The sequence below is a fragment of the Triticum aestivum genome, chromosome 2B (assembly GCF_018294505.1).
Source record: "Triticum aestivum cultivar Chinese Spring chromosome 2B, IWGSC CS RefSeq v2.1, whole genome shotgun sequence".
Lineage (NCBI taxonomy): Eukaryota > Viridiplantae > Streptophyta > Magnoliopsida > Poales > Poaceae > Triticum > Triticum aestivum.
Genome location: NC_057798.1, coordinates 63,108,265 through 63,133,065, shown reverse-complemented (window position 1 = coordinate 63,133,065; position 24,801 = coordinate 63,108,265). Strand labels below are relative to the sequence as shown.

General features: G+C 48.3%; 1 protein-coding gene and 1 long non-coding RNA gene across 3 annotated transcripts; both read right to left on the bottom strand.

Annotated features, from left to right (window-relative positions):
- Positions 1-12,888: 12,888 nt before the first annotated feature.
- LOC123043493 (protein IRON-RELATED TRANSCRIPTION FACTOR 3) lies at positions 12,889-15,139 on the bottom strand. The gene is made up of 5 exons (XM_044465956.1): positions 14,978-15,139; positions 14,745-14,846; positions 14,444-14,562; positions 13,772-13,899; positions 12,889-13,536 (listed from the first exon to the last, which is right to left on the bottom strand). The coding sequence occupies exons 2-5, from the start codon at positions 14,822-14,824 to the stop codon at positions 13,051-13,053; spliced, it is 813 nt and encodes a 270-aa protein (XP_044321891.1). The 5' UTR covers positions 14,825-14,846; positions 14,978-15,139; the 3' UTR covers positions 12,889-13,050.
- Positions 15,140-17,717: 2,578 nt separating this feature from the next.
- On the bottom strand, positions 17,718-21,332 carry LOC123043492 (uncharacterized). Of its 2 annotated transcripts, XR_006419237.1 has the most exons (6): positions 21,045-21,332; positions 20,659-20,953; positions 19,530-19,975; positions 18,779-19,393; positions 18,593-18,695; positions 17,720-18,517 (listed from the first exon to the last, which is right to left on the bottom strand). It is a non-coding gene; the product is annotated as an uncharacterized lncRNA (long non-coding RNA). The 2 variants fall into 2 exon arrangements; XR_006419238.1 differs by having other exon boundaries at positions 17,718-18,517; positions 18,779-19,975.
- Positions 21,333-24,801: the final 3,469 nt, after the last annotated feature.

Sequence of the window (24,801 nt, the reverse complement as noted above, 5' to 3'; positions counted from 1 at the left end):
CAGGCCCGAGGATACCCGCCTGAAAGTAACGCTCAGGGCTCTGGAGATGAAGGTAAAACACAAAATGACCGACGCATGCTTCGACGAGAACATGACATTCTGGCGCGAACGTCTTCCTAAGGGGAACAAGTGCCCGATCAGTTTCGAGGAGGCGAAGAAAATCGTGTGTCCTCTGGATTTACCGCACGTGAAATACCATGTGTGCATGAACAATTGCATTATTTATTGGGACGAGCACACAGAGTCTACCATATGTCCGGTGTGCGGCATCACTCGATACAAGAAGAGGAAGAAAGCTTCTCTAAAAGTGGTGTGGTACTTTCCGATCACTCCTCATTTGCAGCGGTATTTTGCGGACCCTAAGGTAGCAAAGCTCCTGCGTTGGCACGCGGATAGGGAGGAGAAGAAGCCAGAAGATGACGCAAAAGATCTGGAGATAAATAAAAAAGACAAGATGCTGAGTCACCCTAGGGATGGGAGCCAGTGGCAAGCGTTGAACTTCGAACACCCAGAATTTGGGAAGGATCCAAGGAACATCATGCTGGGTGCGAGAACCGATGGAGTCAATCCGTTTGGCAGCCAGAGAAGCACACATAGCACATGGCCTGTGTTTGTGTGGATGTACAACCTTCCCCCCTGGTTGTGCATGAAGAGGAAGTACATTCACATGAGTATGCTAATTGAAGGGCCGAAACAACCAGGGAACAACATCAATCTGTATCTGGGGCTGCTGAAAGAGGAGCTAGACACGCTGTGGAAAACGCCAGCCAATACGTGGGACGCCGCACAGAAAGAATATTTCCCTATGAGAGCCGCACTGCTCACGACGGTGCACGACTATCTCGGTTACGGATATGTCGTGGGGCAGGTGGTCCACGGATTTTCTGGATGCGTTAGGTGCATGGATGACACAATGTATCGCCAGCTAGATAGAGATCCCGGGTCTTCGAAAACTGTGTTCATGGGACATCGAAGGTGGCTTCGCAACGATGACCCGTGGAGGAAACGCAAGGATCTGTTCGATGGTGAAACCGAACCCCGAAGACGCCCGCATACGAGGAGCGACGAGGAAATAGACGAGCTGTTGAAAAAATGGAAAGATTGCCCACTGCCGGGAAAGAAGCAAAAGGCGCCAGAGCCGGGAAAGAAGCGAATGGCGCCAGAGCCGCTGCTGAAGGTATGAAAAACGAGGTTTGTTTTCTGGGACTTGCCATACTGGAAGATCCACCGTGTGCCTCACAGCCTTGATGTCATGCATATCACGAAGAATGTATGCGAGAGTCTGCTTGGTACCCTGCTCAACATGCCAGAGAGGACCAAAGATGGGCCGAAAGCAAGGGCAGACTTGAAATCAATGGGCACTAGGGAGGAGCTTCACGGTAATGATGATGATGATGAGGCGAAGCAGGACACGGAAAGTCGTCGCAAAGGCAAAAAGGCCAAGAAGACTAGAAATGACTACCCTCCCGCGTGCTTCACTCTAAGTCAGGAGGAGAACGATCAGTTTTTCACCTGCCTCGTAGGAGTAAAACTTCCTTACGGTTACGCGGGGAAGATAAGAAGATACCTAGACCCAACGAAGCAGAAGTTCAGCGGGATGAAGTCTCACGACTATCACGTGCTGATGACGCAGATACTTCCAGTTGCAATCCGTGGGATCATGGATGCGCACGTCCGTGAAACGCTATTTGGCCTATGCAACTTTTTCGACATCATCTCTCGGAAGTCGGTTGGCGTGAGGCAACTCAGAAGGCTACAGGAAGAGATCGTGGCGATACTATGCGAGCTTGAGATGTACTTCCCGCCCGCATTCTTCGACGATATCAATGGCTACACATTCTACACCGAGGGAAAGGACATGAAGAGCGATGGTTATCAGAACTCCGAGGTAACGATGGAATCCTACACCGGTAACGACAAGGACAGATACTACGGAATGATCAAGGAGATCTGGGAGCTGAGCTATGCTGGAGAGAAGGTCCCAATGTTCTGTGTCAGATGGGCCAAGAGCGTCATAAAAGAAGACCGATATTTCACCACCATGGTTATACCCGAGGCCAAATCCAAGACCGCGGGCGCAAACGTCACCGCGAAAAATGAGCCATGGGTACTGGCTTCCCAAGTGGACCAATGCTTCTTCATTACCGACCCGCCAAAGCCCAGTCGTGTTGTCGTGAGGAGAGGCAAAAGGAAGATCATCGGAATGGATGGATTCGCCAATGAGCAAGACTTCGACAAGTACGGGGACCCGAAGATGGAACATGACGACGACGATGAAGTATCAGCATACACCACAAGAAGAAGGAGGACCACCCTACCTAAAGGACGTCCATTCAAGAGAAGAACTCCATTTACGAAAAATAAGGGCAAGAAGATTGGGAACAGATAGCTAGCTAAGATCGATTGTATTTAAATTGTAGCCTTCATTTCTCGATTGTATTTCATGGGCACTTTTTGAACTCATGAATGTTTTTAAATTTCATAGACACTCAATCTCGATCCCCCTCCATCTCGATCGCTATCCCACCTCGCCAGATCCGGTCCCCCTCATCGGCAAGCACCCCCCGCACCCTCTCCCCCGCTCCACCGCCGCCACCGACCCACCGCACCCTCCCCCGCTCCACCGCCGCCGATGACCCACCGCACCCTCCCCCGCTCCACTGGCCACCGCCGCCGACCCCCTGCACCCTCACTCGCTCCACCACCGCCGACGACCCACTGCACCCTCCCCCGCTCCACCGGCCGCCATCGCCGACCCCCGCACCCTCCCCCGCTCCACCGCCGCCGACGACCCACCGCACCCTCCCCCGCTCCACCGCCGCCGATGACCCCCCGCACCCTCCCTGACCCGCTCCACCATCACAAATGAATGCAACTAAAATTGCAAAAAAAAATTGATTATATTTTCAAATAACAAATTTGATGATATTTTCAAATAATAAATTTGATGATATTTTTTCATATTCATAAATATTTTCAAATAACAAATTTGATGATATTTTTAAAAAAATTATTACTGTTTTTATTAAAAATTATTACTGTCTCATATTCATATTCATTCTCTAAAAAATTATTAGATGCAACAAAAAATAATTAAAAAAATTACTTATGGCGCACCCCTGGCTGGTGCGCCATTGCTATATAAAAAAGTTTACTAATGGCATACCTCTCGCTGGTGCGCCATTGCTATATAAAAAAATATTACTAATGGCGCACTGACCGCGGGTGCGCCATTGCTATCTAAAAAAACATACTAATGGCGCACCGCTGCGGGGTGCGCCATTAGTAAGGTTCCCCCTAGCTAACTCCTCCCTCTCCCTCTCGCCAGATCCCCGTCCCTCTCCCTCGCCAGATCCACCCACACGCTGCCCCGACGCCGCCGCCCCGACCCCCGCCGGACTCCACCCCCGCCGCCCCCGTGCCCCCGCGCCCCCCACCACCGCAGCTCCCCTGCGCCGCTGCCCCCGCCCCCCACCACTGCAGCTCCCCCACGCCGATGCCCCCGCGCCCCCGCGCCCCGAGCCGGAGGAGGAGGACCAGGAGAAGGACCATGAGGAGCCCGCGTCGTCTCTTCGACGCCTTTGGATCTCGCCGCTGCCCGCGTCGCCATCGTGCCTCCTCGCCGCTGCGAAGGTACAACCCTCGTCGCCCCCTGCTCCCATCCCTGTACAGCGCGCGCAGCCGCCCGCACTTGTCGTTGCTCGCTACTGCTTTCACCTGCAGCCGCCGCGCCACCACCGCCTACCTCTCCGTTTGCGCCCGCCGAAACCACTGCCGCTGCTTCTACTGCTGCCGCTGGACTCTGCTCCCCCGCCCCATGCAAGCCCCATCGCGGCCAGGCTGCGCCCTCCCGCACCGCTGCCGCCGCTCGCCGGCCGGCTCCCTCGCGTGTGCGCGTACGCCTGGGCCGCGCCCTGCATAATGCTACTGCTGCTTTACTTTCCAGCAATATTCAGTTAACAAGTTTTTTTACAGTAGTCCAGCAATATTCCAGCAGACTATTCTCCAGCGCCTCATACCTAGCAGTAGCACAAACTATGGATGAAATTCATTTGAATTTGTTTGATGCTCTAGTGATTGTGTTTGTGAATCATGGCTCATGAGGGTGCAATGCAACTTAGCTTATGAAAAAAAAGTTTTGATTCTGATTCACATGATTTAGGAAATTATGTGTTAAAATTTCTGTTCATAGCCTCATATGTAAAGTTATCGATGTGGTCCGTAAAGCCGAAGTCTCTTTCTTTTGCTGTTGGTTCAGTTCAAGATGCTATCATGTGCTAGATTTGATGAAAAGATTTTAGAAAGTAATAGCGCGCGATCAAACTAGCTATTAGGGTCTTGTTGCATTTCAAGCTGCTGTTGTATACTATTAAAAGTGTTCAACTTCAAACTACACACTTGCATATGAAACTTTACAGGTTGACCTACTACATGGAAGAAACCTTCTGTTCACAACAGCTTCGTGTATCATGTGCTGCTGAAGATGAGTAGTTGTAGGAAGATGATGCATAGTAGTTTTATGTTGTTGTAGTAGTTGTAGGATGTTATTGTAGTTGAAGTTGCAGGAGTAGATAATGGAGTACTACCAATTTACTGTTAGTAAAGATGTTGAACACACAACTGTTGTTTACTCTAGTGATAGGAGTAGTAGTGGTGGCCATCTAGTTGGACTACTACTGCTAGGACCTGCTCCAGATTTTAGGATTTCTTTTCTTTTAGGATTTATTTTCTTCTAGGACTAAATTGTTGTAGTATGTGTGGTGTCGTTAAGTACTCCATTTTAGACACAAAGCACTGTGTTGTGGAGTACCCCAACCAGTTGAGTGGAATATTTCCAGTAGTTAGAATACTTCCATTAGGGCATCTCCATTGCATAGCCGCTTATGTAGGCGCTTAAGGCTTAAAAATAAAACTTTGTCCGCCCTGCATACTTCCATTAGGGCATCTCCATTGCATACTTTGTCTTGCTGATTAGACTACCAAATACTAAAATCTAAGTCAAATCGTTTGCTTACATCTCCCAGGTTACTACATGCTTGTTCTCGTTTAATATTGGTTGATTTCTCAAATATATTCTATGCATGTCTTGTTTTCTGGTTTGATAATGCTTACCTAAGGTTTTTATTATTTTGCTGTTGTGATTGTTTTTTGAGCTCTTTCTTTTTCATTTCTTACTATCCTTATCCTAATTATCTTAAATTGTTATGCTGTGTGTAATAGGATTAGATCTTGGATTTGCTAGTGGACTTTGGGAGTTTCTTAGCCAGCTTGGTGACTCCATATTTTTCACTATTTTAACAAGTCTTTTGTAAGCATTAAACTTTCAACACTACATTTTTATCTTATGTGTACATCTGTTTGCTTCCAATTGCTATATATGTATTGTTGTTACTAAAAATGATGAAGCTCCTGTCAATTGCTATACATATATATGTGTATGATGATCCTCCTTTCCTAAAAGTGAGATTGCCATATGTAGTTCAGAACTGACCTAGCTAAGGTTGTTTTCCTACTGAATGATGATATTTTCCTACTGATTATAATTTGTACCTATGTACTAGCACTGTGTCATATTCTTCCATTACAAGTAGTACAAGGCTAGTACTAGTAGTGCTACTCTCTTACTGCCAGTGACAGTCTATCGAGGTCATTAACTCCAACTCAAGTGGGCATAATTCTCTGCAGTTGTATAGCACTTGCAGTAGTATGACACTTGCAGTAGTATGGCACTTGCAGTAGTGGTGCCTACGCAAGATACAGTTCAGATTTGATTAGTTTCGTAAATTTGTATGACCACAGATTTGTATAGTTTCAGAGATTTGTATGACCAAAGATACAGTTCAGATTTGATTAGTTCCATAAATTTGTATGACCAAATATATATTTCAGATTTGTATAGTTTCAGAGATTTGTATGACCAAAGATACAGTTCAGATTTGAATTGTTTCAGAAATTTGTATGACCAGAGATACAGTTCAGATTTGAATTGTTTCAGAAATTGGTATGACCAAAGATGCTGTTGTATATAAATGGGTTGATGTAGAACTGTTCTTCATCTTTATAGTGCTGTTGTATAGAAATATGCTGAATTTTCTGCTCTGATTGTTGGTCAAAAAAATTTAGCAAAAAAATGGGGTCCTGGGAGACGCAGTTGCTGCTTGAGGCCCTTGAGAGGCCCTTCGTGTCGTGATGATTTTGCAGGTACCCCGAGAGGCCCTTGAGTTTGCCGGAATGTCGATTAACTTCCATTCCGGCAAATTCGGGTACTCCATATGTCCTATTTCAGCAAAGGTCATGCTGAAATTTTCCGTGAATTTTAGCATGACTTTGCTAAAAATCGGACATATGGGGTACTTGCTACTAATGCATGGGTCGGGGTATCTTAGTACTTAATTAAGTAGGATCAACTGCCCCTTTATTCTTGCTGCATTAAACCATAGGTGGCAATAGAGCCAAGTGATTAGGCCCAACTTAGAATTCTCCTTAGCATCGATAAACCCTAGATGATAAACCCAACATAGGTGGCAATAGAGCCAAGTGATATGCAAAGTGATTAGGCCCAACCTAGGGTGCCTCGGCATCGATAAACCCTAAATGATGAAAACTTAACTTAGCATTTAGGGTGCCTCGGCGTCGACAAACCCTAAATGATGAAACCTTGGCTTTTAGGGTGCCTCGGTGTCGATGAGAACCTAAATGATGTACGCTTAGGCTTTTAGGGTGCCTCGGCGTCGACAAACCCTAAATGATAAAAGCTTAGCTTTTAGGATGCCTCGGTGTCGACAAACCCTAAATGATGAGACCATGATCTTGTTCCTTGACAATAACCAACTTCTTGACCAATTTTTTTTCCTATTTAGAGCGAAACATGGCCCACAACGATGAGGCCGGCGGTTCGGGCGGCAAGCAATTCTGGGAGCTATCCCAGGAGTTGGAGGAAGAACCTCACTGCTATGAGGACGCCGCGGAAGACACCGATCCTAACTACACAACCCCTAGTGGCATCGGGGATGACACCACTTATGGTGCCGCCGAGGATGCCACCACTGATGATGGCGGCGCACACACAGATGGCATCCAACCGAAGAGGCAACGGAAGGACCGGCGCCCGAGCGTGCTCGGCACCATCAAGGAGGAATTTACTGAAGTGAACTCCGACGGGCATCCAATGGCGCCCAAAGAATTAGTCAAGGGGTACTCGGTTCAGCTCGGGTGCATTCTCCGGAGCACCGTCTCAATCAACACCGAGAACCTAAGGCAAAAGGACCGAGGGAATTTGCGCAGCCTCCTTTTCACGAAGCTGCACGAACGATACAAGTTCCCCGCTGACTTTGCAAACACATGCCTCTCAGGGAATTAAGTGAACAGTGCGGCCCTTACGAAGATGAGCACGACCCTGTCTACTTGAAGAAGCATGGTGAAGGCAATGATTGAAAAAGGTGATAGTTATGAGAAGATCAAGGCGAAATATCCTTTGATCAGCGAAGATGACTACAAGGAGTTCAAGATCAAGTGCGAGAGCAGCGCAACCTCCGAATCAAGTCAGTGGGGAAAAGAAATGCGGGAGTTGAACTTAGGGGTCCACCAACTTGGTCCCGGCGGTTACAGAGTGGCGGAGCCTATATGGGACAAGGAGGACGCGGAGCGTGCCGAGCAAGGCCTACTGCCCCGCTTCGAGAAATACCGTGATAGGCAGACCAGGAACTATGTCAGGGCCCGGTACAAGGAGGACCCGGTAACAAAGGAGCTTACCACGGATCCGAAGATCAGGGCGCTTGAGCTTGTTCTGGTAAGGAATACACCCCCGCGTAATTAGCTCCATATGGTTGCATTCTAATTAATCCCCTATATTTCTAAATGGTTCATGTTCCTTTCGCAGGACACTGAAAGCAGTAGCGCGGGGTCGTCTCAGAGCTCCCCTTTCGACACCCCTTTAAATAGGGCATTGAACGTAACGAAAAACAAGGATAAGCTCAGTAAGCCGTCGTTAGCTGGTCGTGTGGCCGGCAAAGGCTTGTCCACAAAATGGTCATCATACTATACCACTGGTGGGCGAAAGGAGAAAAAGACCAGCTCGGAAAGCCAGTCGCGCGAGGTTGAAGCACTCAAGGCACAAGTGGCGCGGATTCCGGAGATTATCCAAGAGCAAGTGCAAGTACAACTAGGAACGACGCTCACCGCCATGGTGCCTATGTTGATTCAGGGGCTGACGACGTGGATTGTGGGCGGCCAATAGGGGCCTCCCTCGATTCCCAGCTTCACGGCCAGCAATTCGCACAACACGCAGGCGGCGCCATTGGTGTCTCAGGCGGCGCCATTGGTGTCTCCGGCGGAGGCGGTATTCGTGTCTCCGGCGCCGGCACAGGCATTGGAGCTTAACGCACCCGAGTGTACGCCGGCCGGCACCTCGCCAGCAAGCGGCCCCTCCGTCAGTTGCACGCCCGCCGTTGGCGGTGCCTCGACATTAGCCGAGCTCGACGGCATCACGGTAACTAAGCCTCTCGACCGATGACTTCATCTCCTTGCCTTTGACTGGGCATCCCTGGCGCCCTACATGTTTTCGCAGGGCACCGCCGATGTTCCTTGCACTCTCCTGCACTTCGTGGGCGGCGAGTTGGTCGATGTCGCCAAGGGCAGAATCGTTCAACCGGGCAACCCTGTGTTCCACGGTAATCCGATGCCACCCATAGTGTATAGGGTTGAACTGGTTCGGGTGCTGCCAGGCTGCGACGAGCTGTTACCTCCGATTCAACCCGCTAGGGCCGACGAAGAAGATGAGATGACCCTCAGCGCCTGCATAAACTGGCCCCTGCTTTGGCTTAAGAGCTAGATTCGTTTGGGGGCGGGGGACACCACCCCACAGACAAGACCGCTAGTCGTGCCGGCGCTAAGCCATGGCAAGAACACCGCAACGCTACCAAACATGCCGGAGATCCCTATGGCACAGGATCCGGACATGCATATGGCACAGGATCTGGATGACGACAACAATGACGACGGTACATTTACCAACGTTGATAAGTACTTTGCTGAACATGGGTACGGTGACGAGTTCTGCGGGCCTCCTTCTCAAGAACCCAACCAAGACGACCGCGATCTAGCTGGTACAGCGGAGAAATCCAATTGCAACAGGCGTCGTCTGGCGTTCAGTTCTCAGGAGACGCCTCCAACTCCCGCCTTCATCGAGCCTCAGATAGCTGAGGTGCGAAATTTTATCAGCCCCAACACGCTCAAGAAGGCGGCCTGTGAGCAAAACTCGGTCCCATTACAGCAGATCAAGAAGAAGGGACGGAAACGAAAGACTAACAAGGGCGCCGGTGCGAGCCAGTCGGCACCGAGTACGATCCGTGCTCAGGACGGGCCACCTTCACCTCAGGATATCTTGAGGAGGGTGCATGTGGCGGGTAGGGCGATGCTACCAACAAATATGCTCAATGCTGCAACCGGTGCTATGCGGAGTCTGCATGACAGTGTTCTTTCTTTGGAGAAGATGCGTCTCTTCCAGAATGATGTGGCATACACCGTTTTCGTGGCCAAGGTGTCAGAGGGCAAGGGCTTTGTGGATGGCGCCATCGGGGGTACGATCGTCCTGCGGTTTGATGACATCTTTGCTATGTTTAATCTTCATCTGCTGCACTACACCTTCGTTCGGCTATTTTTGCTGAGTATGGAGATGCGGATCATTCGAGACAAGACCCCGGATATCGTGATAGTCGAACCCTTCTACATGCGTGCCAAGATCTTGGGCAGCGCTGGGGACCGGCAAGTCGCGAGTTCACACCTCGAAGGCATCATTCTGGCAAACCCAGATAAGGATAACTTCCTCGTGCCTTACTTTCCCGAGTAAGTCATCCCCTCACCGCCCCGTAACATATGATTTCTTAGATTTCGATCGTTCTTTTTTTCTAACATTCCGTGTTCTGTGCAGTGACACACATTGCACACTCATCCTCTTAAGCCCGAAATATTCCACGGCCACGTATTTCGACCCGGACCGTGACTCCAAGATAGACTACACAAATATCAAGAAAGTTCTTGATGATGCTCTCCCCGGCCACACCACATCTGGAGGCACCTTTAAGAGGCCAGTTCGTAGGTACGGCAGTCACGTGTTCACCCACAATACGACGTTCCCCTGCATCAAGCAGCCGCCTGGCGGTCAGAAGGATGCCTACTACACCCTCCATCACATTAGGGCGATCGTACGGGACCATAATCATCTTCTGCTACCAAATAATGTCAAAGATTGGGCCGCAAGCTTGGCGGCAATCCAGGACGCGGACCTCTGACAAGAATTCTTTCGCATCCAATCGGAGTTTGCAGAAATCATCCATCAAGATGTCCTTCGTACCTCGGGGCAGTTCTACCTCAGAGAGCAACCGTCCAACAATGAGATAGACACAATGCTTCAAATGCAGGTTGACAACGCCCGCGACTTCATGACCATCACGAAAGACGGCGGCTTCATCCACGCTCCGGTCCCATGAGTCGAGTCGAAAGTAGTGATGCTATTTGTAGTTCTGAAACATCTATTAGCTCATGTTGTAATTAAACTTTAATGAACTTGTATGTCTCTTTGGTTTGGACAATCGTTCAACTTAGATGTAACCGATGCTATTTATTAGTAGGACCATGAATCGTGCTCTTGCTTTTCTCTTTCGATCCTTTTGTTGCATACTTATATATTGCTTATGTATTGTCTGTTGTTTGGCTTGTGCATAGAGATGTCGTCGTATGTCGTGTACAAGGGTAAGGTTCCCGGAGTCTACGACGACTGGGAGGAGTGTCGGAGACAGGTTCACCGTTTCGGCGGTAACAGTTACAAATGGTACAACACTAGGGCGGAGGCGGAATCTAGATATGCCCGCTATCTAGCGGGAGAGAGGAGGGAGCGTTGGAGGAACCGGGTGAAGACCAGTTTCATCGCGATAATGCTCATCGTGATGACCGCAGCTCTCTTCTATGTGATGGTAGTTTAGATGATCGATATCGACTTGTAATGTGAAGACAAACTCGCTACTCTATCTTCGTTCGGTCTTTTGTATTCGGAGACTAATATGATGAATTGTATTCGGAGACTTACCTTCTATTGTATTCGATGAATCTGCTGTTGCTGTGTGGTGCTGTCTATATTCTGTCAAATAATATATTTTGTAACCAGTGGAAAAATCAGAAAAAAACAAGAAAAACCTAATATTAATACTAATGGCGCATCACCCCACAGTGCGCCATTAGTATGCCAAAGGATACTAATGGCGCATCACCACACAGTGCGCCATTAGTATGCCAAAGGATACTAATGGCGCATTACACCAGAGTGCGCCATTAGTGTGCCAAAGCACATGGGTATATATGGCCCCCTGGGAGGCATACTAATGGCGCATGTTTCTCTATACTAATGGCAAATACTAATAGCGCACCAGTGGTGCGTCATTAGTATACCAGATACTAATAGCGTACCAGTGGTGCGTCATTAGTATATAATACTAGTGGCGTGGTACTAGTGGCGCACCAGTAGTGCGCCATTAGTAGGCAAAACTGGTGCGCCACTAGTAGGCCTTTTCCTAGTAGTGATAATGTGACCGTTAGGCATTTCGGTGAGACCGACATGTCAACTCGGTGGGATCGATATCGTTAGGGTTATGGCATAACGTAATCTCGGTGAGATCGATTACACAAACTCGGTGAGACTGATTTTGGTAATAAGCTAACCAGAGAGTTGGTCAGGCAAACTCGGTGGGACCGATTCACTCATCTTGGTTGGACCGAAACGTTACGAAAGGGAAACAGAGAATTTGCATTGCAATCTCGGTGGGACCGATCGCTCATCTCGGTTTGACCGAAACATTACGAAGGAAAACAGAGAGATTACAACCCCATCTCGGTGAGACCGAGATCCCTATCGGTGGGACCGAAAGACTAGGGTTTCTGGCAGTGGCTATGTCAACTGAACTCGGTGGCGCCGGATAGAAAGTTTCGATGGGGCCGAGTTTGACTTTTGGTTTGGGACATATGTGGATGTGAGAAAGTAGTTGAGGGCTTTTGGAGCATATCACTAAGCACTTTGAGCAAGCAAGCCATTAAGCAACACCTCATCCCCTCTTAATAATATTGGCTTTCCTATGGAGTCAATGTGATCTTGGATCACTGAAAGTAAAATGTAGAGTCTTGTGCTTTGAGCTTGAGCCAATCCTTTTGTCCTTAGCATTTGAAGTGTCCACGTTTCTCATCCATGCCATGCCAAACATTGAGCTTTCTTGAAATATTTATCTTGAAATAGTATTAGCTTAATGAGTTATATGTTGTTAGGAATTACCAAAACTACCCAGGGATAGTTGCACTTTCAAAAAGCAAAATAATTTCATTTCATTTTTGCCACTCTTAACTTTTGATAATTATCACAATTACCACTCTGAATATTTTGCTTTTGCCACGGGAATGGCAATTGTCATAATTGTCGAAAACTAAGAGTGCCAAAAGTGAAATGTCAAAATCTAGAATGGCATAAGAAAAATTGGCAAAATCTAGAGTGACAAAAATAAATATTTCCCTTAGTCAAACCATGGTTGGGAAACTACCTCGAGGACATTCTTCTCCAAGAATTTGAGAGGCGCATTGCTTTCAGTAAACACAAGTCTCCAAATTCCAAAATGACACTGAAACAGTATGGCTGCAGATTGCTAGCTTCATTTATTTTAAACTCATATATTTAGTCGGCCTATTGACGCTCTACGCAGCCGTTCAGGGAGGAGTCACCTGCAATTGCCTAAAACCGTCATTACCGAATTTCAGTATGCAATCTCCCACCCATTATCCATGGCTTATTGCCCTAGTTTTGCTTTGCATATATATATACTATGGTGTTAACATAAGTTGAAACACAAATGATGAAGAAAAGGTGCTATTCTGATTCCCATTGGAGTGCCATCTTCTCATCTAACATAACATTCCCAGATCCAAGATGGAGTCTGGTATTTACACGCACATGCTCAGCTGTGTATATCCACTACGCTCAAAGAGAAACTTCCTGACTGGTTGGAACTGATCTACTCAATCTCTAGAAGAGGCAGAGCTACTGCCGGTTGTGCCACTGCTACATTGTTCATCTTCCGTCCTCGGGAGACCCAGGCTTACAGTTACAGGCCACGACGCTGACTCTGTTGGGTACCTTGCCAGCGGCCGCGCGATATGGTTGGCGGCCTCCGGATCTTCTGATGGTTCAAGGCCTTCGATGTCAGACGCCGTGTCTGGGAAGAGCTTAAGTTCCCGTGGTGGTGGTGGTGGTGCATAAGGGTGCTCCAGGATGGTTGTCTGTTGCAGTGGCTGCTGCAAGGGGAATACTGCGCTTGCGATGGTGCTCGGCTGCATTGGCTGATGTGACGGGAAAACTGTGCTCGCAGCGTGAGGCGATCCAGCAGTAGCATGGCCCCAACCTGGGTTGCCTGCAGGACGCGTCGCCAGTTCATTCTGTAGCTCCAGTATTTCGTTGCGGAGCACATCGTTCTCATCCTGCAGCTCATTCCTCTCCATTGTAACCTGTTTGTTGCAGAACGAAGATGGGATAATAAACAACTGCTCGAGTATGTAGGTATCATGTGATAACATGCATTGCAGCAATTCTGGAATGATAATTTTGGCATTAGTCTCTTGCCTAGTTATCCTATACATAAACGAAATAATTGGCAGTCCATAGAGTCATCAGGTACTACCAATTATAAACCATCAAGTTCGGAAAAGAAAGGAAGCAAACACAATTATAAAAGCGACTTACATAATGGGATTCATTCTGCAGGGTGCTATTCTCCTTTCGGAGAGATTCTAATTGCGAAAGCAGATCTCGAAGGATTCGAGTGGTGTCAGTCAATATGCATGCTTTCCCATTGGTCTGCCTGTCTGCTTCTGCAAAATGATGTTGCATTCGATCAGAACAAAATGTTTAACAGCACTAGCAAACTTGAGTGATATCAAAAATCTAAGACCGGTAAGATGCTACTGAGTACTGACAAGCAGGCAAAAAAATCTAAGATCAAACAAGCAGGCAATACACATTCACAGTGCCTCAGGCTGATTTAGGCCGTAAGGTAATGCCGGAGTTGAAGCTTGACAGGTAGTAATAAGTTCATCCACGTTTTCATCAGCATAAACATTCATAGGGTTCTACTACTTCAGTACTATGTGTCATGGATTTCCCTAGTACTACTCAACAGATTGCCCACCGAAGTAGAAGCCCAGTGTTCACCCCAAAACATGACTTGGACATGGATGATAACTACATCATGCAGATTCACATACCCACACGGTCAACTGTAACACCCCAAATAACCACATGGAAAAGAACGACCCCCAAAATTCAGAAACAGGGTCACTGGAGGTCTGGAGCAATGCTAGCTGTGACGTAATCTACGAGGTTAGTCATGGACGCACGCCTACTTAATTAACCCACCTAGCATTTCGCCGAGCTCGCCGAAGAGATCGTTGAGCAGGTCGCGCTTATGCTTCTCCCTCTCGGCCTTGTGGATCATCCTCGGGGCCTTCTTCTTGCACTTGCCGTCAGCGACAGGCCTGCGGATCGAAAGGTGCTACATCAGCAGCAACAATGGAGCACGGGCACAGCCCTCACGCGCGTCCATTTACTCCCGGCGTGCGTTCAGATAATGATGAAAATAAACAGCAGAGGATTCCATTGATTGAATCCCCAAAACAAAACGAGATCTGGAGCCGCTCCAAGAGCAAGAGGCCTTTACCCACGGACGAGCTTCTCGGCGGCGCCGGCGCTGGTGGCCGGGGCGGCGTCCCCCCTCGCGGCGGGCAGCATGGCGACCATGCCTTGCCTGTCCCGCAGACGTCTGGAGGTAGAAACCAAGAAACCGCCGCCGTCAGCCGTAGAAACTAGAGTAGAAACTAGTCCCCAATCCAAACCCAAAGAGAAGAGATTGGAGGAGGCAGACGGCGCAGTACCTAGTAGGCTAGTACGTACCTCGAATGGAAAGAGATTGGAGAAAAGGGGGTTGCTGCCGTCGCCCTGCCGCCTCGCTTCTCTGTCCTTGGTCCGCGCAATGGCGGAGAGTCGAGAAGAAGAAGAAGAAGAAAAGGGACGGAGGGGCGCGTGGCCTGCCCGTTCCGTTGCGCTGGCGGTGGCGTGGCGATGAAGCGTGGGCCATGGGGTGTAGGTAGGGAGCCCACGTGTCTGTGGGAATGGGGTCGGGGAGGGAGGGGCAGGGGGGCACGCGAGAGGGATGCGCGTGGCTGGCACCGTGCCGTGCCCCCGCCTGGCGCGTGCCGCTGCGTGGCCTTGTGTTACCCGGCGCTGCCCTCGCGGTGCAGGCGCGAGGCCATGGGCGTTTCTTTCTGGGCCGCGGCCGCACGGGAGGGAAGGGGGCGCGTGGTGCGCGCGTGGCGGGCACGCGGCCTCCGCGGGCTCGGGGTCGGCTCGTGCCACCGCCCGGTCTGCCTCGTGCCACCAGCTGCCCTGCAACCGTGCTTCGTCCTGCCTGATCCAACCCGTGCGATACGGTCGGATAGGACGCGTTTAGTTTTTTTTAACACAGTACATACGCAAGCGCTCATGTACACACGCATATATTCACCCCTGTGAACGCGCACACGCACACCCTGTCCCTGTGAGCACCTTCGAAAGACTAAGTCGATATATCATCTTGTTATTTACGAGTGACCGTAGGTACCTCGTCATCGACGGAAACGTCTCCTCACACTGAATGCGCATCCGAAAATTCTGAAATAAATGCGAGTATCAGGACTTGAACCCTGATGGGCTGAAAATATCACAGTCCCTCTAACCATCTAACCACAGGCTGGTCATTTCTATCACTTGGCATCCTCGTTTTGGCTGGGCTCGAGTGAGAAAAAACATGCAAAAAAATGGCAATCATTATCTGCCCATCATTTGATAGCCTGCATGCAGGCTGCTTGCATTAGAGGAGCAATTTTGGCATCGCGTTTGGTGTCCTGCACTGGTTAGTCTGACTGCGCTGATGCAACTATAGTACTATACTATGTTTGGTTGCGTATACCGGACATGATTCAGAGCTAACAGCTACACATAACACATAGAGTTACACTAGAGTGTCTCCACGACTGCGTGGACGGTGGTCGCGACGCCGCGTCCAATACGACGTGCATGGAGCCATGGGCGAGCGACCCCGTCGGCAGTGGGGCGAACTAGTTGCTAGCGCCAAGGCCGCAAAGAAAGTTCGTGCGGAGTGATGAAAGGAGGACATTGAGGCAGAAAACCATGAAGAAGAAATGTACTGCGCACCATGACGGCGTAAAATGTAGGAGGAAGCGGAGGAGGAGGCCGAAAAGAACGACGTTGGCACGGCACCAATGTAGTAGGACACAAGCAAGGAGGCCAAGAGGAACGATGCCGACGGTGGCTTTAGTGTAGCAGGACGTGGGAGAGAAGACAGGGATGAACGACGACCACGTGAGTGTAAACACGCGGGAGAGGAGGTTGAGAGGAATGACGTAGGTGGTGGCGCTATGCAACAACACACGGGAGAGGAGGCCAAGAGGAACGATGTTAACGGTGACACCAGTGTAGCAAGACACGGGAGAGAAGACAGAGATGGATGACCATGTGAAGAACATCAATGAGTGTCACTAAAACAGATTATACATATGCATATGTACATTCCATGAAGAAGAGGTTATATCTACTCGTTTATGATCGCCAAAACAGAAAATGTGCAACATGAAAGTCATGTGAAATTGCAATGAAGCTACTTGCCAAAGAAAATTTCAAATTGTTGACCATGCACTACGAATTTGACAAAATTCGTCTAAAGTAGCTCAAAAAATAAACACGAATTTGAACATTTACAGTTGATGAACTACAAACCGATCGCCTGAATAGAATCATAATATTTATGTGCACCTTTTTCGTCTAGAGTTTATCTCGAATCAAAGCACCGTTTGTATAGATTAGAAGGAATGAAAGAAACAAAATAAAGAAGGAGCTTAACGAAAGTGTGCTTCTGAGCACGAGCACACGTGCTCCGGTTATCTCACACGTTCTTTCTCTCCTAGATTCACGCACCATGTCGTATTGCTGCCTGTATAAAAATCGGTAATTCCTCCTCCACTGTTGATCTGGCCCACGCATGTCAGGTGAGTTATTGTGCCGGTTGCTGTCAGATGCTTTGTGGCCCAGACGTGCTGTAACTATGTGGGCCGTCTTTTTTTATCACCTGGACCGATGCCACCGTCCTCTCTTTTTTTTTTTTTTTTTTTTTTTTGCGTTCCTATGCCACCGTCCTGAGCCGTCTCAATAATGAAAGCCATCCTCAATTCCACTATTATATACTGTATTCTATAAAAAGGAAAAAACACTAGGGAGCCTTCTGAAGAGGACTCCTGCCGTTTCATTGGACAACTTCAGTAATCACGTGTAATTTACGCACACTGGATGTACCTGAAACTATGAACCAATTAGGTACACATACTCATCTCAAGCAGGATCTGAACACCAATGGAGTTTACCACCACTCCTGTGATCACATATGTATTGCTGAATCTGTCCACGGGAGCCATTTTCCTCGCTTACACAAGTGAATATGTCACTATAATTCCAATTAGAGAGAAGAGCACTCGTCCTCGGCCTGTGTCGCTTATGTACACACAACCTGTTCATGCCCTGTCTTTCATATTTTGAAAACTCAAAACTCGAGAGGACCTATTGCCAGGTCTTACGCTATGTGTCAACAAGCAAGCTTTATATGTGTATAAGCAGCTTAGCCACCCGCTGGTTCATACAACAGGCGCCCTTCTGAGATGCCGAAAGGGAACAAAAAGGAATTTCATAGATTTCTAGTTCATCAGTCATCACAAAGCATGCATGTACTTATCATAACATGAGTACAAAACAATCTGAACATTTCATATGTTTCTAAAACATTTACCCTCATATTGGCAGAAGTCTGAGCTACATCATGAAATCAACAAACGAATACAGTTTCATTTAGAACAAAAATGAGCGGAACTCGCGGATTTTTGACCACAAGAACTCAACGGAAGAACAGGTGCTGGATCGAATCAAGAATGATCTCATTGATTGGACGTTGGCAGGCAGCATAAGGTGGCCCTAATGATTCACAGACTTAGGGAACCAAATTAATATTTGTGTTGTTGGTAGGCTAGTAATGGGGTTTAGACTGTAATTAGGTGGCTGGATACTAACTTTGTATCCTTGGTAACTTGCTAGTTGCTATACCCCTGTAAAACTCTTCTCTAATTTCAATGAAATGCTGCATCATGCAGTCTTTTCGTCAAAAAGAAAATTAGAACAAAAAACGTCTAATATTTTGAGACAGAGGGAGTACATTATTTAACTTGTACAAAATAAAATAGGTTCCGCCCAAAAGCAACCACATCATACCAGATTAACACTCCCACATCAGAACAAGACTTCCTCGATCATGAAGTCGGGCACTCACCCATGTTTACCTCTAACCAAGATCACCTCATACCCAATTGACCTCCAGAGATAGTGAAGTTGGTTCTGCACATTCCACCACCATAGGGTCAAAATCGCAAGCAGTATGAGTGCAACACCAAGACTAATCTTAGCGCTCACCAGCTTAAGTTGTTAACCAAGACTGTTCTAATTGTCCAAACTCCTTTATGTAGTCCTCTCCCGTCAGGAAGCCAATGTTGGAACCATGTGCTTGAACCATATCCTGGAAACAGAAACCTCAGTGAGTACTGAAGCTACCATGATTCATTTCAAATTTAGTAATGCTAATCCCTTAGTTACACTCACTTGCTAAAATGCCTGTTGGTACATGACAGGATTTTGTCATAGAAAATCACCACATCTCCTGCATTTGGCTCTTCGTGCTTCAAAACCGGCTTTCCTTCGGAAATTTATCCCCCATATCACCCTACACAATTGTCCTCACCATACGAACTAGCAACCTTAGGTTCACCAACATCTGTCTGGACACTACATCTGTTCCCTCAGACGATTTGCGCCTAAGTTATCAAGCATTGCGTCACTATCAATCATATTCCTTGTTACACTAATTAACCTGTAGATCAACTTCCACATATCTATTGCAAAAATCCCCCCATTAGCAGCAGATGATGTATCATTCTTCGGACACCAGTATTTGTGGGTGCCTCATCGATGCTCTTATCTTCATCATCATCGGAGTTGTCTGATGCTTCAATGTGTTGTGTGGTCCTCAATAACTGGACTCTCTTCCTACATTTCCGGTTCTTTCTGTGGACACATCTCTTGCTATGACGCTTAGTTGTTGGCCTTGCATGCTAGTTAGCTTGAGCGACAACACCTTGGGTCACTGTTTCTGCAGCTACAATTGTTTCCGCAACTTCTCTAGTTGTACACTTGTACCACTTCTTTCAAATTTGGTACCTGACATCAAACAATGACCTCCTCAGAAAAATCGCATATTTCCTCTATATACTAGTTATATGAAAGACCATATCAAAGTTCATAAGCAACTCCAATGGCAGATACCCAAATCAGGCATATGATACATCAACCCTACCTGTGTTCAATTCTGCAACATCCGGATGTTCACCTGGCACTCTTGACATAAAACTTACCTGAACGATTTACCACATGAATTTAACCACTAGTTTATATGATGAAGTTACAACATAATAAATTGCTAAATTTTCTTTTAGCTCACTATCAATGTCATTAAGCATTCATGTATCTACGCACTTCCCATAATATATTGCTAAACTTTCTATCTCTGTACCAGGAAATAAACATCGTACATCAATCTTGTATATAAGATAGTTGGGTTCACAAAACAATAAATCTTAAAAGCACACATCAGGTTACAGGGGCTCTGTGTATCTGATCGGCATGCACGTCGGGACATGGATGAAAGGCAAGTCCATTTCTTCAACAGGCACATCCTTTTTATGAGGCCACACCCGCCAAACTGCCAACAACAACAAGGTATTTCTGGTTGTTGTGTGATACCTACAAAGCACAAACACATGCTGCAGTCAATCCTCAATTCTAAGATGTCGCACTCTTGAAGATCACATTACAATGTTGTGAGCAACTAAGACTGGCGAAATGTGTACGATTTTGCCAGTGAATTTTACAATGTTATAAGCAACTATTACGCGCGCGCGCGAGAACGATCGATTTCCGACAGCGCGTTAGAAACTCAAGTTTCCTTGTAAGAAATCAGGGTGAGGCTAATTAATCAGGCATAGCGGGCCCCCCACCGGTTGAAATCACGGGGCAGAATTTTATATATGGAAGGAGACACTAGGCCCCACCATTGAAATCACGGGGCATAGTTTTATGGATGGTCTGGACATGTGGGTGGGTCCTGTGCCCTTTTCGACAGTGTCGTACGCGCGATGCCCAGGTTGAGCGTTGCAACGCGCGGCCGCGTATAAGTCTTTTCGAGCAACTCCTGAAGATAGTGTTGCACCTTTTTTTTTTCTTAAGCTGAATTTTATACATCCATCAAGTAGCCATTGTATTACGGAATACCAAAATTTGGCCAGTAAAAATCTATCTTCAATGGGGCTGCTTGTACCCCTAGTCGATGGATGAATTGATCCACCATGCCTATATACGAGAACAGTGATCTGGATACGAAAATCACAGCTGGAAGTACGTTCATACCTACGAGTCCATCCACTAACCTGCGGGTTCATCTTGCTGGTGGAGAGCTCTGCGGGTTCATCTTACTGGTGGAGAGCTCGGGCACTTAGTCAGATCCAATTCGAGGGATTTTCTAGGTTCATCAATCAAGACTAATTTTGGGGTGAATTTTCCCTTCCTGCCATCAACACTGCTTGGGTCGCACAGATTTGTCCGTCCATGCTCAGCTCTGGGGCCGGTGCGTGCTGCGGCTCGCCCGATGCAGCGGCAACGAGGGGGTAATGAAGGGGCGCCATCGGGACATCGCTATGCTTGACCTCCTCAAGCACCATGAATCTGCTCCGGCAGATGCGGAAACAGGAAGTCAATTGCAGGGAAGGAATTCATCACAAATTTGGTACTACAGGAAAGCGGATCCGTGCGTTACCTTTTAATTGCTGCATCAGAAATTCCATCTCCTCTTCTGTGATGGTCCCGTCGCACGGTGGCTGAGATCCCAGGAGGCCCGACCTCGCTGATGATGGAGTGGTTGCAGGAAGCAGAGCACTGCCAACCCTCCACCTCGTAGTTACTGCCTCTAGGCCAAGAACAACCGGAAAGTGTTTCTCCTGTTCCAAGGATCAGAACGTAGACGAACGTCTTGAGCCACGGCTCGCCTCCCGCAGGCTGACGGCGGTCGGTTCTCCGTTCTTTCCTCGCCGACAGCTCAGAAATCCCCACACACGTATTTCCCAATTTACATCATTAACTCACACCCCGTATCCCACCCACAAATTGACTGCACCGCATCCCAAGGCATCGTTCAACCGTGTCGATAAAGAGCTCATATGTGCTCGCGTGCAGAAACACCGTGTAGCTATCAAACACGTAATAATGAGACCATATTTTTCAAATGGGATCACTATAAAACTCAACGTCAGATTTATAGAATTCGAAAAGAAAGCTTTAATTACCGTCTGATTAGACACACAAATCTAAAAGAGATAATTGTATTCATGCCACTAGTTGTGGCCCACTCGGCTGATTTGCCCCTAGTTTTTGAAAATCCTCGGTTTTGACCAAGTCAGTTTGATCATCTTGTGTTTTTACCCTTCTGTCATGTTTCCGTCCAGCTAGTGATGTTTGACCGTCAGTTGACCATCCATGGACTTTTTGCTGGACCATTTTGCCCCTACTTCCTCGAACTATCGTGAGACACTACCAAGTACGAGGATGAGCTCGTCGGAGCCAAAGGATTCGTAGCCGGAGCTGACCAAATCCTCCTCGTCGGACGAGAGAACGAGAATGAGCTCGCCAGCGCCATTGGTGACGATTCCTTGGCGGATCTTGCCGAATCCGCAGGAAAATGGAGATGGGGCAGTGAGGCATGCAGGTCCCACGGCGGAACATAGCTCGATTCGGGGCTCATGGCGCCATGGCCATGGCGGGGAGGTCCATGTACTTGACGGAGGAGCAGGCAGACGGCAGCACGGCGACGAGGTTGGCGCGACTTGTCGCCCTCGGCCTGCAGCCCGGCTAGGATCCGCTTAAGCTGTGCGGAGGTGGTGGAGGAGGCCGCGGCCGCTGCGGCGGAGCCCGGGAGCAGGTCGTCGAGCCCGGCGCCCAGCCTGCGGAGGATGGGGACGGGTCCATTGCGGGCGGTCCGGGGTAGGGGGCAGTGCAGGCGCGCTTGGAGGTGGAGGCCGAGGGGGGGAGGAGGAGGGGGTGCTGGCGACGACGCGCTTGTGGCTATGCGTTTCCATGCACGCAGCAGGTGGTCCGGCGGGGCGGCTCGCTGCCATGCCTAGGCGGCCGACAGCGGCGGGCGCATCGGGCGGATCTGCGCCTGGTTAATCCCCGCGACGCGGATCATCGGCTGAAAGTGCTAGTTATCGACTAGAGGGGGGGGGGGGTGAATAGGCGATTTTTATCAAAGTCTTCAAAACGTGGAAGTTTCGAAGACAAACAATAGAAATGACCTAATTGATATGCAGCGGAAGATAAACTACAACAAGCAAGCCATAGTCAAGTATGCAATAGCGTTAACGTACAAAGACTAATAGCAGCTAGGTAGTAGGATCAGGATGGAAGATAGTATGAAGCTAATCAACAATAGTAGTCGAGCAATGAAGTCAATCACATAAGACAGATAAGTAGGGACTTCACGAAGACAAACTCAAAGTAAAGGGGGAAAGAGATAGAACCAGTCACTTGCTGAAGACACATGATTTGTTGGACCAGTTCCAGTTGCTGTGAGAACTGTACGTCTGGTTAGGGAGGCTGAGATTCAACTCAGAAGAACGTGTCTTCACCTTATTCCCCTTGAGCTAAGGTCACTTAGTCCTCGCCCAATCACTCTGGTAAGTCTTCAAGGTAGACTTCCAAACCTTCACAGACTTCGTTCACCCGGCAATCCACAATGACTCTTGGATGCTCAGAACGCGACGCCTAACCGGCTGGAGGATACACAGTCCTCAAGTGTAATAAGTCTTCAGGTCACACAGACAGAAAGACTTCAGTGATGCCTAACACTCTTTGGCTCTGGGTGTTTGGGCTTTGTCCTCGCAAGGATTTCTCTCTCTCAAATGCTTCGAGGTGGGTTGCTCTCATACGACAAAAGCCGTATACTAACTCTGAGCAGCCACCAATTTATGGTGTAGGGGGTGGGCTATTTATAGCCACTAGGCAACCCGACCTGATTTGTCCAAAATGACCCTGAGTCACTAAGGAACTGACACGTGTTCCAACGGTCAGATTTCAAACACACGCGGCTACTTTACTTAGGCTACAAGAAAAGCTGACTCATCCAGCTCTGGATAAGGTTTGCTCTCATTGTCTTCGCTCAAAGACATAGGATTTGAGTTGAGCATCACTTCAGTCACTCTGACTTAGTTCACTTGGACCCCACTTAACAGTACGGTGGTTCCTATGACTCAACAAAGAAGAAAAGGAAGCAACGAATCCACACAGTCTTCGCGCTCCATAGTCTTCACGCAATGTCTTCTCATGTCATAGTCTTCAATATGAATATCTTCTCATACCACCATTGTCTTCAATGTCTTCATACATTTTTAGGGGTCATCTCCGGTAGGTAAACTGAATCAATGAGGGACACTACCTGCGTTATCCTGCAATTCTCACAAACGCATTAGTCCCTCAACCAACTTTGTCGTCAATACTCCAAAACCAACTAGGGGTGGCACTAGATGCACTTACACCGGCGACCGGAATCGATCTGGCGGTAGCGCGGGGGAGGGGAATGGATCCCTAATGGAGGTGGGAGGGGGCGCTAATGGCGTGGGATTTGGGGATTTGATTTGACAGATGAGGGAGGGGACCTCGGGCTAGGTTCTGACCGGCGGGAGAGAAGGCAGATAAAATTTGGAATGATTTTCACAGTGATGGCCCCACTTGGAAGTGTCTCGTGAGAGAGTGAAGAAGCAGGGGCAAAATGGTCCAGAGAAAAGTTCAAAGACGGTCAACACATGGTCAAACGACACTAACTAGGCGGAAATGTGACGGAAGGGCAAAAACATAAGAGGAGCAAACGGATTTGGGCAAAACCGAGAATTTTCAAAAACTAGGGGCAAATCAGCCAAGTGAGACACAACTAGTGGCATGAATACAATTATCCCAATCTAAAAACACTTAGAGGAGTACACGCCAACTTTCTAGCCCGTTCCTAAACACGTTCCTGTGTGAATGCCTTATCCTATTCATCCCCATTCACTATCTTCTTTCCTCCATTCTCTCCCCATCCCGCAAATATGCCCCCTCCCACCACGGTTTCATCACTGTGCTGCGCCCATAGTGCCACCGTCATTCTCATTGTGCTCGTTGGAGTGCTTCCCGCCATGGCATCGTCAGGCCGCGCCCACAGCGTCGCCGTCCTTCTTCTTACGCCCGTCACTGCATCATCCCTCCATGCCTCCCTCGCCCACGGCGTCACCATCATTCTCCTCGTGCTCTTCGTAGGGAAAAGAACCGCAATCATCTGTTATGTGACACCCCATGTTTTCTTTCGAGGCGGCCGTCGCCTTGTCCGGGTCTCCAGCTGCCACTTCGTTCAGGCCTTCAGCTACGTATCCATGTGGCTTCGCTATAGGCTCGGCCTCCCCCATGCCACACCCTGAGCTCCTCCACCATGCCTCCCATCTTGATGTCACCGCACGACAACATCGGCATCCTCGTCGCAACTGGTGATG